This window comes from Balaenoptera borealis (genome assembly GCF_965194805.1).
Source record: "Balaenoptera borealis genome assembly, chromosome: 12".
In the NCBI taxonomy this organism is placed as follows: Eukaryota; Metazoa; Chordata; class Mammalia; order Artiodactyla; family Balaenopteridae; genus Balaenoptera; species Balaenoptera borealis.
This window is the reverse complement of record NC_138869.1, coordinates 45020616-45035241: the sequence shown is the minus strand read 5'-3', so window position 1 is coordinate 45035241 and position 14626 is coordinate 45020616. Positions and strand designations below refer to the sequence as shown.

The window sequence follows — 14626 nt, the reverse complement described above, 5'->3', positions numbered from 1 at the left end:
GCCCGCATACAGCAACGAAGACCCAACGTAGCCAAAAATAAATAAATAAACAATTTTAAAAAAAGAAACCATTTAAAGGGGTCTGAGATAAGAAAGAAAAGAAACTAGTAAATGTAAACAAACTAAAAAAAATCAGTTGGTCTACATAAAAAAATTAACAATAACTGATGGGAGGAGGGAGAAGGAATTATAATACTGGACAATAATACCATGTAAATTGGGAAGGCTGAATGGTCAGAGTTATTCAGGATATTGGTTAGCTTTAAATTTTATTAAATTGAAACAACCAGTTAAAGAATTAAAGAATTGTCACAAAAGATAAAAAAACAAAAACAAAAACACCCAATCAGCTATAAGCTATTTATTAGACACAGAAAAGTTGAAAGTAAAAGGAAGGAAGAGCCTTCCTGGGACAGGCCTTCCCCCATATCCTATGCTTTAGCTCCTCTCTGAAGTACCTAGACAACAGTATTTGATGCACATTTCCTGAGCTGTTTTACAGATGTGAAAACCCCCACCAAATGGAAGATGTTAACTACTTAAAGACCAGGAGCACATAGCCCCAGGCCTCCTTAAGCCTAAGGACTGATAATATTAACCCCTGTGACACCACCCTGTTACCTCACCATCAGCCAATCACAGAACAGTGCACAAGCTGATCACTTACCCTGTGACCCCCCTCCCTCACCTGGCTTTTAAAAATGCTTTGCGGAAACCCTTCAGGGAGCTTGGGGTTTTTTTTAGAGCATGAGCCACCCATCTTCTTGCATGGCCCTGTGATAAACCTTTCCCTGCTCCAAAAAATAAAAAATAAAATAAAATAAAAGGAAGAAAGATATACCAGTTAAATCCTACTAAAAGGAAGATAAGCATATTTCTATGAATATCAAACAAAAGAGACTATAAAGCAAGCTTCAATAAAATTCTAAGAACTGTTATCATACAGATCAATTAATGACAAATTGAAAATTTAACAAAAAGAAGTTTAAACACATTGCATATCCTAATAGTATTTAGAACTAGATTATGATGAAGCTGCATTAACAAGAGTAGTTCAAGCAGTCTTACAGTTCTTAAACACTTCTATTAGAAGAGAATAATTAATGAGCTAAGAATCCCAACTGTTCCAGTTAAGAAATTAAAAAAACAATATAACAAGCCTAAAAAAGTGGAAGGAAACAAAATATGAGTAGAAATCAATTACCAAGATAAAAAATGCTATCATTCTGTGATTTGCATTGGAGGTATTGCTAGCAAAGTAACATGAACAAGGCATAAGAACTAGAAAGGAAAGCCAAAACAAATTCATATGATATGGACTGTTGACAATGACAAATAAAGGAGACAGTGGGGCAAAAAAAAATCCTATACTCTTGAAATTAATACAAGTTTTGTATGGTTAACAAACATAGGATCAATATACAAAGGTGAATTGCATATCGAAACACCAAAACCAAAATGAATATGTAACAGAAGTTAGGGTTTTCAGAAATAAATACACCAAAAGATACTCAAGTTTTTCTGGAGAAAACTATAAACAAAGACATTAATGAAAAACTTTATCTTCATTAAAAGTATTAAAGAAGACCTAACTAAACAGAGAATATTCAAATACTCAAAGCAGATTCTAAGGAAGAATAAATCTGAGAAAAGACAGGGCATCCCAGAAGATCAAGTAGGGATTTGCCCTACTTGCTATCAAGACTTAAATATAAGATAGTCATAGGAGCCCAGAAACAGATCCTCCCATATGTGAAAACCTGTTGGAAAGAGGCAGCACTGCAGATCAGTGGGGAAAGGAGGGGCTTTCAAGTAGTAAATGATGCTGGGACAACTGGGTGTTCACTTAGAAAAAAATGAAACCAGATTCCTACCTTAAAATATATACAAAAATTAATTCCCAATGGATTAAGGACTTAAATCTTGCTAAAAAAAGAAAAAGTGTATACACACACACACACACACAAAGTCATCTCAAGAATTGGGAAGAATTTCTGAAAACACTGTAAACACTAACCATAAAGGAAACATACAATATATATGATATATTCAATTACACCACAATTAATAAATTCTGTGTATTGAAAGATACAGAAAGAGTCAAAACACAAGTCATAAACTGGGAAAAAATACTTGCAGAATTATATTTAGAATATAAAAAAAGAACCCCTAGAGCTTAAAAAGACAAAATTTAATGAACACCACATATAAAATGACACTTCACAGAAGAGTAAACAGAAATGGTCAATAAACATATGGCAAAATGTTCAATCTATTTAGTAATTAGAGGAATGTAAATTAAAATCATGATGAATTACTATTATATACCCAGAGAACCCAAAATTAAAAATTCTGACAACTGCATTACATGACTGCTATATCTCAATTTTTTTTGAAGTATATTTAATTTAAAAAGAACTTCTCGGGAACAAATGTTTTCTAGTACCCAGCAGGTGATTATGTGGCCTGTTTTTCTAACAGCAACACAAGACAGCCTCTGACACAGGGATCAAACAACATTTTGAACTGGTATGGTGTAAGATTCACTAGAAAACATAGGGTTATCTCCCATCAACCCCCATTCCCCTTTAAAGAACAAATCTCTGGCTCCTCAAATAGCATTTAAACGTTATGAAGTAGAAGCCATTCGAGTACCAAAAATCTATTAGTCTTCACAGCTATTATTACTGTCAAAAGAGGCTCTCAGTAGTTATAAGTAGAGTTTCCTTTTATACTCACTCACAAAAGAATACATTTATTACAAAAGCACTTGTTGCCCCAAATCAGAAGTGTATCACTTGGGTACTTTTTGACTTGCTCAGAAAAGAGAGTAACTCACATAGGCCACTTACCTGTCATCTGGCCTTTTTGTTCCCCGCTCATAGGCAGAAGAAGGTGGTGAGAGGGAGCCCCTTCGTTTCCTTTTCTCTTTATTTTGAGTTTGTTTGTCTGGGTCTCTCTCTCTTGACCTGTTAGGAGTCTTTGGGGCAACTGTTTGATCTCTGAAGCCAACAGCATCCCTTCCTCGTTCGGTTACTAAGGGAAAAGGGTTTTTTAAAAAATTTACTTGGTAGATTTTTCTCCATCATGATAGTATACCAACTGTATAATAAAATTTCTATCCAACAAACAGATCTATGGACTCCTCCTTCATATACCCAGTCCCGAATGTGGACGAGACACAAGGTCTTATATGCTTGTGTGCTCTACTTCCTAAAAGTCTCTTCCATGAATGCCCTTTTCTACCTTTTTCCACCAAAGTCTCAGTCCAAGCTTTCATCATTTCTAACAAGTTCTGTGGAACACATGCATGCAAGATGTTCCTGATACCTTTAGTAAGGCAGTCTGCTTGTCAGTTCAAAATGTAAAAGCCTTCCACTGCCCTTATAACTCTGCATATTTACAATTGGTAGAAAAACAGCCTGGCATGCTAAACATAAAAACCTCAATAGAAAAATCCCTTTAATTAAAAAAAAAAATTAGACAACTTTTTATGAACTACAATTTCAAAAGAAAAATATTTCAAACACAGGTGAATCAGGTGGTAACTCAGGAAGTTATCAAAACCAGAGAGCTACATCTTCAAAAAAAGAACGCCAGCTTCCTATTCAAAGATGGAAGCTGGGGGCTTCCCTGGTGGCGCAGTGGTTAAGAATCCGCCTGCCAATGCAAGGGACACGGGTTTGAGCCCTGGTCCAGGAGGATCCCACATGCCGCGGAGCAACTAAGCCCGTGCACCACAACTACTGAGCCTGCGCTCTAGAACTCGCAAGCCACAACTACTGAAGCCTGTGTACCTAGAGCCTGTGCTCCGCAACAAGAGAAGCCACCGCAGTGAGAAGCCCGCGCACTGCAATGAAGAGTAGCCCCTGCTCGCCACAACTAGAGAAAGCCCGTGCGCAGCAACAAAGACCCAACGCAGCCAAAAATAAAATTAAAAAAAAAAAAAAAAAAAGATGGAAGCTAACCTTCTTCACTCAGTCTCTTTACCTAGAATGGTTCTCACCCAGTTCCATTGCCATTGCTCCCAAAAGCTGCCCTAAGTACTACTTTTCACTGATCACACTACCTAGTCTTTCATTTTCCTAAGTAGTCTAGATCCCACCAATGAACATTTCAATATAAATTGACTGGTATTATATGCTGTTGCTTTGTGTGTGTTAGTACTGCTACCTACTAATCATATTGCTCTCTTCATAAGGAGAGAATTTCTTTTTTTTTTAAAGTGTTTTTATAGCTACTTTATTTATTTATTTTTGGCTGTGTTGGGTCTTCGGTTCGTGCGAGGGCTTTCTCTAGTTGTGGCAAGCGGGGGCCACTCTTCATCGCGGTGCAGGGACCGCTCTTCATCGCGGTGCGCGGGCCTTTCACTATCGCGGCCCCTCCCGTTGCGGGGCACAGGCTCCAGACGCGCAGGCTCAGTAGTTGTGGCTCACGGGCCCAGCTGCTCCATGGCATGTGGGATCTTCCCAGACCAGGGCTCGAACCCGTGTCCCCTGCATTAGCAGGCAGATTCTCAACCACTGCGCCACCAGGGAAGCCCAAGGAGAGAATTTCTTATAAAATATCTCTCATAGCGCAAAGCGGATTCTCAATAAACATTGTTTTTTCTTTTCTCATCTCAGAAAAATGTGCTATCAGTTGTTTTTTCCCCAGCAGTAGGATTAGGTTTACATATACCATTCTCACAGTTCTTTTAGCTGGCCAAAAACTCCATTTATTTACAAAAAAGTTACTAATCTACAGCCATGTATGAGTATTTGTCAGTGAGAAGCTAACAGAACTAACTCATCTAATACCACATGCTGGCAGAAAATACTATACAATTAAAACAACTGTTCAGCTCAGAAGGTATTAGCACAACATCCTTTTGTGAAGTATTATTATCTAGTTTCATCTGGATCTGCCCATGACTACTCTATTTCCTCCCTCAAACCCAGGTTCCTTACCCTGGTGTTAATTTCCTTAAAATGTGGCTATTTCTTCACTATATACTGGTAAAACAAGAAAAGGAATCATACCAACAGTACATTCTGACTCTGCATCTTAGAATATGTGAGGCAAAGAAATCATCTTATATATTCAGGCTGATTTTCTCATATTTTAAAACGAGGATAAAGCTAGACTGCAGGGCTTCCTTGGTGGCGCAGTGGTTGAGAATCTGCCTGCCAATGCAGGGGGCACGGGTTCGAGCCCTGGCCCGGGAAGATCCCACATGCCGTGGAGCAACTAGGCCCGTGAGCCACAACTACTGAGCCTGTGCGTCTGGAGCCTGTGCTCCGCAACAAGAGAGGCCGTGACAGTGAGAAGCCTGCGCACCGCGATGAAGAGTGGCCCCCGCTTGCCGCAACTAGAGAAAGCCCTCGCACAGAAACGAAGACCCAACACAGCCAAAAATAAGTAAATTAATTAATTAATTAAAAAATAAAAATAAAAAATAAAAAAAAGAAACTGCCAGTGTTTAAAACAAACAAAACCCTCTGCCTTTATTTAAAAAAAAAAAAAAAAAAAAAGCTAGACTGCATATTTCCCAAAGTATTTCACAATCCTTATGAATTTTAAAAGTTCTAAGCTTTTTTTTTTTTTTAAAGTACAAAGGAAGGCACTTTTTTTTTTAAATCTATTTATTTATTTATTTATTTATTTATTTATTTATTTATTTATTTATTCATGGCTGTGTTGGGTCTTCGTTTCTGTGTGAGGGCTTTCTCTAGTTGTGGCAAGTGGGGACCACTCTTCATCGCGGTGCGCGGGCCTCTCACTATCGCGGCCTCTCTTGTTGCGGAGCACAAGCTCCAGATGCGCAGGCTCAGTAATTGTGGCTCACGGGCCTAGTTGCTCCGTGGCATGTGGGATCTTCCCACACCAGGGCTCGAACCCGTGTCCCCTGCATTGGCAGGCAGACTCTCAACCACTGCGCCACCAGGGAAGCCCAAAAGTTCTAAGCTTTTTAACTGCTTGACATTGAGGAGTAACATAGGAAGTCAGGTTTGCATTATAAGCATTTCTCTAATCTAAAAGCCTGAGACTGAGATGGAGGCGGGGGTTCCCCACATGTGAGGATGAGACTGAAGTTGGCACACAAAAGGCTGCTCCCTGAAAAGATTATAACTGTCCACTACAGACCATGTCCTGCTTCTCTCAGAGGGCCATACCAGACTAGATATTTACAAAATAATGGTGGCAGGGTGGGGTGGGGGGACCTTCATAGGTATTGAAACTTTGCTTGTCTTGCTAATGTTTTCAACTCAGTGGGCCCAGAGAAGCTAGCCTCTGATGATCAACTCTATAGTGGTGTTGCTGATATTGCCAACCAGTACTACTCAACCCAGCTTTCTTTCTTATGGGAAGAATTCTTTGTAGCCCTAAGTAGGATGTCTGGCTATGAAGAGACTAAACCAGTAGAACTAAAAATATCCAAAAGATACAAAAGTGATGTAAAGGATACTTTACAGGGCTTTAACCAATAAGATTATTTAACCAATAAGATTTAAGATTACAAAAAGTTCTTCATGCCAAAAATAAAGAAAAAGACCAAAAACATGATCACACTGGCTCCTTTACTCTATTTATATTGGGTCACTGCTGGAGGGGCACAAGAGACTAACAAGAGCCATCATAATTTATACCATTGCTTTAATCTCTAAAGTATGTTGGAAACATAGCTAAGTGGTAAAGCCCAGAAACCATACTGCAATGGTTTCCCTATTATCTGTTCTGTAATAATGATTCTTAACCTTGTGAGGGGTCACTGATTCCTTGAGAATCTGATGAAAGTTTTGAATTTTCCCCAGTAAAATGAATGTATACCAAGGATTTTGCATATAAACATCTACAGGTAAAAACTTACACACACCTAAGGAGTATAGGTTTAAGAATGTCTGCTCTAGAGGAAGAAATGAATGGAAGAAAAGCTACTAAAAGGCCATGACTTCAAGGAAAGAAACAACACAGGGAGTATAAAGGGACATCTCCTTTGACAAAAATTCACTAAGAATAAAAATGCACAGATCCACCTCCTAGAGCAATGGAAATAAAAATAAAAATTAACAAATGGGACCTAATTCAACTTAAAAGCTTTTGCACAGCAAAGGAAACTACAAACAAGACAAAAAGACAACCCTCAGAATGGGAGAAAGTATTTGCAAACGAAGTGATAGACAAGGGATTAATCTCCAAAATATACAAACAGCTTGTGCAGCTCAGTATCAAAAAAACAAACAACCCAAACAAAACATGGGTGGAAAATCTAAATAGACATTTCTCCAGAGAAGACATACAGATGGCCAAAAAGCACATGAAAAGATGCTCAACATCACTAATTATGAGAAAAATGGAAATCAAAACTACAATGAGGTATCACCTTACACTGGTCAGAATCGCCATCGTCAAAAAAATGTACAAACAATAAATGCTGCAGAGGGTGTGGAGAAAAGGGAACCCTGCTACACTGTTGGTGGAAATGTAAACTGGTATAGCCCCTATGGAGAACAGTACTATGGAGGTTCCTTAAAAAACTAAAAATAGAGCTACCATATGATCCAGCAATCCCACTCATGGGCATATATCTGGAGACAACCGTAATTCGAAAAGATACTTGCACCCCAATGTTCACTGCAGTACTATTTACAAGAGCCAGGACAGGGAAGCAACCTAAATGTCCACCAACAGAGGAATGGATAAAGAAGATATGGTACATATATACAATGGAATATTACTCAGCCATAAAAAAGAATGAAATAATGCCATTTGCAGTAACATGATGGACCTAGAGTTTGTCATACTGAGTGAAGTTAAGTCAGAGAAAGACAAATATCATATGATATCACTTATGTGTGGAATCTAAAAAAATGGTACAAATGAACTTATTTGCAAAACAGAGAGAAAGTCACATATGTAGAAAATAAACTTATGGTTACCAGGGGGGAAGGTGGGGAAGGATAAATTGAGAAATTGGGATTGACATATACACACTACTATACATAAAATAGATAACTAGTAAGGACCTACTGTATAGCACAGGGAACTCTACTCAATGCTCTGTAATGGCCTATACGTGAAAAGAATCTAAAAAAGAGTGGATATATGTATATGTATAACTGATTCACTCTGCAGTACACCTGAAACTAACACAACATTGTAAATCAACTATACTCCAATAAAATTTTTTTAAAAACCCATGTTTTCAAACTTATACCAAATATTTCATTTACCTAATGACACATTATCTGGTTTCAAAAACAAAATAAAGTTCTTATCAGTTACATCTGCATATTTCTAAAAGAATATTTGTAAAGCCATATGCACAAAGTATCTCTGAATACCTACTTGTGCTCTCCTTTTCAGTTTGACTTTTCTTTGGAATTCGATATACCTCCTGCAAAAAATAAACCAAAAGAAGAGTTATCAGTGTGGAATGAAAGTGGTGATTGCTTTGAAGCTGAGTGATTTCACATGGCAACAAAGAAATGGGGAGGAACAATCTGGTATTTAATTTTTCTCCGAAATGTTACTTATGTTTGGCTTTAAATAAAAATAGAGCATGGTCCCTTAAAAAACAAGTAAAAACATATAGCACAAATACATATTTATTTCTAAACGTCTACCAGGCTTGTATGACCTCATTAGCCAAGTAGCAGACTAAGTAACTAAGACATTTTATTTCTGGCAGGAATACACCTCCTGATGATCTTAATTTCTATATGCCTTCTGCATATAAAATGAAGTCATCTATAGTTCCTTTACTGAGAGTATTCATATGAACAAGTCAAACATCTCACTTGCCATCCCTACTTAAGGGGAGAAAAGGTTAGTAATAACTCAGCTATATAAACACACTTCAGAAAAATTACATGTGTAAAGACAATTCCTGCTATTCAGCGTATTTTTCTATAAATCAAAATCAACTTGGCTAATTGCCAAATGTAATCTACTTTTATACTGCTGTTATTTTAAAAAAGGAAAGTTTTAGATCATTGTTGCTCTTCAAATACTATCTAATACTTTATCAAAATTGTTCTTGAGAAATATAAACTATGTTTTTAAGCCTTGAGGTACCTTTTCTTGCTGTATGAATCTAAAGCCTAGCAACAATTCTGTTCCCTGACAATCTCTCACTGTTCTAAGTCCATCAAGTAGCTCTTGGGCACATACTTCCTTATCCAGTCACCTTGTTAAGTGGGCAAATGGCAAACCCACACATTCTCAATGGTACATCATACAAAACCCTTCCTTCAGAGTAATCTCATAATATTGACCACACCTATATGACCTGGTAATCCCATTTTATAGGAATTGTACTCCAAGAAAAATCTTTCCACACGATTTTTGGTTCTAGCAGCATTTGTGGAAAACGAAATAACCCACATGTCACACAACTGAGGAAAGTTCAAGATGTAATATTCAGCTGCCATTAAAAATGCCAATGTGGACTTTACAGACGCAGGGCAATCTGTATGAATGCATTATCTTATTTGAATTTCAAAACAACACTATGAGGTTGTTATCTCCATTTTACAAATGGGAAAACTTACTTAAAAAGCTCAGCAACCTGCCCAAGGTTATGATGCACTTTTATCATCTGTACCAGATGACACAGTGGCATTATTCTGGGAAGAAGTACCATTTTTGGGGATTTATCCACAAATGTAGGTAACATCCACCATCCCCCTAGCCTTTTCTAAGTAGAACTTCCACTGCAGCTGGGATTCTCAATTCTGGCTGCAGAATTAAACCACTCCAGGCAACTTTTATAGATATACTATCCAAAACAAATTGAATCTAAAATTCTGGGAATGGGTCCCAGGCATCTGTATTTTTTAGAAGTTCCCCAGATGATTCTGATGTCCAGAGAAAGTGGGCATCACTGAACTACTGGCTTCTCTTAACAGCCCTCACTCATTCCTTCCTCACAAGGGAGAATCTGAGAGAAAGAACTATGTATGTCTGTCCTCAGCTCAGAGCCATCTGGGCTCTTTCTCCTCTTGGGCTGCTTCTGCCTGTAGAGAGGATACATTCCAATCTATTCCTCTGAGGGATGCCTGGAGTTGTCTAATTCAATGTCTACCTGTGGGTATGAATCAGGGATAAAGAGAGGAAGGACTTAACACTTTTAGCTCTGACTTCTCTATCCACCTCTTGGAGGGGTTAACAAACTCGGGAAAAAGAACACCACTTATCAGCACCTACCCACATTATAGGGAAAAACAGGTATTCTGCTAATTTTAAAAGTTTGAAAATGACTGTTGCATTAGGTACTCTGTAAACCTAGGCACTCCAAAAGAGTTCATTCATGAAGGGTGCTCAGAACAGATGTATCGAGGGATATCTGAGTCAACTAAGAATTACACAATTTTAACTTATTTAGTTTCTTTTGCAGAAGGTCTCAGCATTACAAGTATTTATTACAAACATTTATAGCAATTTATTACAGACCTCAAGTTTGGGACCCATTCTATGGTGGCGGTTAATATACCAGAGGAAATGCTTCTCAAAGATACATTCTTAATTCCATTCAAAAGTTTAGAGCAACTGCTAACTAGAAAATGTATTCTGATCACTAAGTTGTACACATGAAACTAATATTGTATGTCAAACATACTTCAATTTAAAAAAAAGGATTCAGGGACTTCCCTGGTGGTCCAATGGGTAAGACTCTGTGCTCCCAATGCAGGGGGCCCGGGTTCGATCCCTGGTTGGGGAACTAGAGCCTGCATGCATGCCGCAACTAAGAAGTTCGCACGCCACAATGAAGATCCAGTGCAGCCAAAATAAATAAGTAAATAAATAAATAATTTAAAAAAATTTTTTAAGTATTCTGATGTTCACAAAATGGCTGATTACTACTGATTAGTGACCAAGAGCTACTGACTATTAGAGTATGCCTAACACTATGGGGAAGTTCTATCAACATGCACCCAAGCACTTGGAATTACTAACTTCCTCCTCTTCATACTGTCAAAGTTGTATACAAAATTTAAGCTGGAAACTAAGATTATCTACTTTGAGGCCCTGAAATGCAACAGAATTTTTCCAAAGTCCCACAGCAACAAAAAGTAAGAAGGAAGCAGCACTATAAAGATTACTGTAACATTTCTTAGGATCATTCTGTCTTGTGAATAAATAGCAATAGTGTTAGCCTACATGATATGAAAATCTGTTTGGAATAATGTCACACCCGCATGGCACAGAATCCACTGCTGAAAATGCTATCTGAGTTGCCTTCATTCACACTAATCCTTTATCTAAATGGGAGATTAAAAAAATAAAATTAGAGGATAAGAGTTAGAAGTCCTACATCTCCTAACAGGTAGCCAGAAAGCAGGGAGAGAAAAAACTGAGGGTAAGAAAATATTTTTAAAAAAAAAGAAAATTTTTTAGAACTGAAAGACATATTAAGTCACCAGATAGAGAGTACTCAGAGCACCTCCCACAACAAAGGAGTCAAAATGGTATCAAAATAGCAACACTGTAAGCTGGAAAATGATGCAATGACATCTTGAACATTTTGAAGGAAAATTTATTTCCAAATGGTAATTATATGATTTGCCAAACAAGAATAGAATAAAGGTATTTTTCAGAGTTATAAGGTCTCAAAATTTTGTCTACCAGAAGAGAATGTTAAAGACACTCCAATGTGGAGGGTCTAAAACTCAAGATTCTAGATGGTGTGAAATACATCTCATAAACTGTCTACAGTGTACATTGTACCATACTAGGTACAATAATTTATAAGACCTAACAATAATTCCTGACAGAGTGATGGAAAATCTTTCGAAGGTTACTGTAAATGAATTATCCAGCATTTAGATGATATAGGCATAGATTAATAAATATATGCATATAAATTCGACAACGGGGCATTCAAAATAGATCAAGTGTCCAAGCTCTACTTCTGTGCAAATAACTAGGCGGTCGTGGCTATTTAAAATAACACCTGCAAAAGATCTGAAGATGTCATTCTAACCTGTCATAATTTCAAAAAAAGTTGTCTTCCAACAATACTGTCCCTAACTGAAAAGTTTAGTTATCTAGAAAGTATTTTTAAAGCAACTGTTATAATTAGCAATAGAAATTTTTTAAATTACAAAAGGGGTATATGTTTTGACTATGGGTTACTTGAAAAATGATGAAGATGTTAACAGAAATGTACACCAAAGATGAAGAATTAGCTTATAAAACAAGATTATGAGTTTGAGTATGAAAGGCAAGTGGAGGAGAGAGCCAAGAGAAGCCTGAAGGGACTTCCCTGGTGGTGCAGTGGTTAAAGAGTCCAACTGCCAATTCAGGGGACACCGGTTCAAGCCCTGGTCCGGGAAGACCCCACATGACGCAGAGCAACTAAGCCCGTGTGCACAACTACTGAGCCTGCGCTCTAGAGCCCACAAGCCACAAGTACTGAGGCCATGTGTCACAACTAGTGAAGCCCGTGCGCCTAGAGCCCGTGCTCTGCAACAAGAGAAGCCACCGCAATGGGAAGCCCGCACACTGTAACAAAGAGTAGTCCCTGCTCACCACAACTAGACAAAGCCCATGCACAGCAACAAAGACCCAATGCAGCCAAAAATAAATAAGTAAACAAATTTATTAAAAAAAAAAAAAGAGAGAGAGAAAGCCGAAAATACAGACCTAAAATTCAGGAAATAGGCTAAAGCAAGAGATCCACAATTTGGGAAAACCTTAAGAAAACAATCGATATACTGTGTTACTGTCAGAGATGGCCAAGAAAGAAGGTACATAGAGAAAAACAAGCTGACTTGAAGGAAAATGAAATTAAAACGTGGAAAGTCTTTATACCTGAATCATATCGTAAGTTTTCCATTTCTTAATAAACACCTGCCAGCAATCCCACTTCTGGGTATGTATCCAAACAAAATGAAAAGCAGATCTCAAAGAGATGCCTGACTCCCATGTTCACTGCAGCATTATTCACAGTAGCCAAAATACAGAAACAACCTAAGTGTCCATCAAGAGATGAATGGATAGAGAAGCTATGGCATATGTATACAATGGGTATCATTCAATCAGTAGAAAGAAGGGCACCTTGCCATTTGTGACATGGATAGACCCTGAGGATATTATGCTAAATGAAATAAGACAGAGAAAGACAAACACTGTACAATATCACTTATTATATGTAATCCAAAATAGCTGAACTCATAGAAACAGAGACTAAAACAGGGGTGAAGGGAGGTAGAGTAACAAACTTGGTCAAAAAGTTACAAACTTCCAATTATAAAATGAGTAAGGGGCTTCCCTGGTGGCGCAGTGGTTGAGAATCTACCTGCCAATGCAGGGGACACGGGTTCGAGCCCTGGTCTGGGAAGATCCCGTTGCCGCGGAGCAACTAGGCCCGTGAGCCACAACTACTGAGCCTGCGCGTCTGGAGCCTGTGCTCCGCAACAAGAGAGGCCGCGATAGTGAGAGGCCCGCGCACCGCGATGAAGAGTGGCCCCCGCTTGCCGCAACTAGAGAAAGCCCTCGCACAGAAACGAAAACCCAACAGAGCCAAAAATAAATAAATAAATAAATAAAAAGATGAGTAAGTTCCGGGGATCTAATGTACAGCATAGTGATACAGTTAATAATACTATATTATATACTTGAAAGTTGCCAAGAGAATAGATCTTTAATATTCTCCCCGAAAAAAAGAAATGGTAATAATGCAGGTGTTAGCTAACACTATGGTGGTAACCAGTTTGCAATATATATGTGTATCAAATCAACACGTGTACACGTTAAACTTACACAATGTTAAATGTCAGTTATATCACAATAAAGCTGGGGAGAAAAGAAAGGAATGTAGATACTAACACAAAGCACCATTTTAACTCAAGAAATATTATACAGCTATGAGTTCGATGTTTTTGTCTTTATTGTATGTGAATCATGATTCCCCAAAAGCAGTTAGATTATATTTAAAGTACAGTAAATAGATTCTGAGTAAATGGATTCTCTTATGGAAAAAAAAGTTTACTTTTAATTATACGGTTTTTATACTACCCATTTTTAGTTAAAAAAACAAACAACACTTGAAAAAGTTACCTACTGCTAATAGGTCACACTAAATGGGTCTAAACTGGGATGTTTTCTTCCAACAGTCTCAAAAAGTACTCATTGGAAGTTTGCTGGCAAAGTACTCCAGCACATTTTTAACACATCTCAAATGATATAGAATAGACTCAAATAGAATAGACTCAAATAGAATAGACTGTAGAAAAAAACAGGATTAAAACCAAATTACAAAACAATACTTTTTCTGGGAAGTGTAAAAATTTAACACTGATGTAGACTGTTCTTTAGCTAAACAAGACTTTGAGAACAAAATAATTTACAATGAGAGTATAATTTTTTACCTTTTATTATATACAGATCAGATTATATATTCTGTAATAACAGATTTACTTTTTACAACTAAGACTATTTTTCCTTGCTATTAGCAAGTACAGATAAAATTGTGTAGTGTATGTGTCAAACAAATCTTTATTCCTAAATGACATCAAGACTAAGAACAAAAAAGAGAAAGAGACTCTGAGCAAGGTGCCATTTTTACAGCTGGAAGAGGAGATAAAAAGCAGCAGGAAGGGACAAAAAGAAAATGTGAAAGCAAAGTTATGCGATATGGAGG

General features: G+C 37.6%; 1 protein-coding gene across 6 annotated transcripts in view; it reads right to left on the bottom strand.

The window, feature by feature from the left end:
- SETD2 (SET domain containing 2, histone lysine methyltransferase) overlaps positions 1 to 14626 on the bottom strand; it is a 118506-nt gene that overhangs the window by 26578 nt on the left and 77302 nt on the right. For 4 of the 6 annotated variants that reach the window (XM_082347288.1, XM_082347287.1, XM_082347285.1 and 1 more), the window contains exons 13-14: positions 8329 to 8377; positions 2853 to 3036 (exon numbers count right to left, since the gene is read on the bottom strand). In XM_082347288.1, coding sequence (XP_082203414.1) covers positions 2853 to 3036; positions 8329 to 8377 — 233 coding nt within the window. Of the gene's footprint in view, positions 1 to 2852; positions 3037 to 8328; positions 8378 to 14626 lie in introns of those variants that run through there. The other 2 variants (XR_014232621.1, XR_014232622.1) reach the window with 2 other exon arrangements.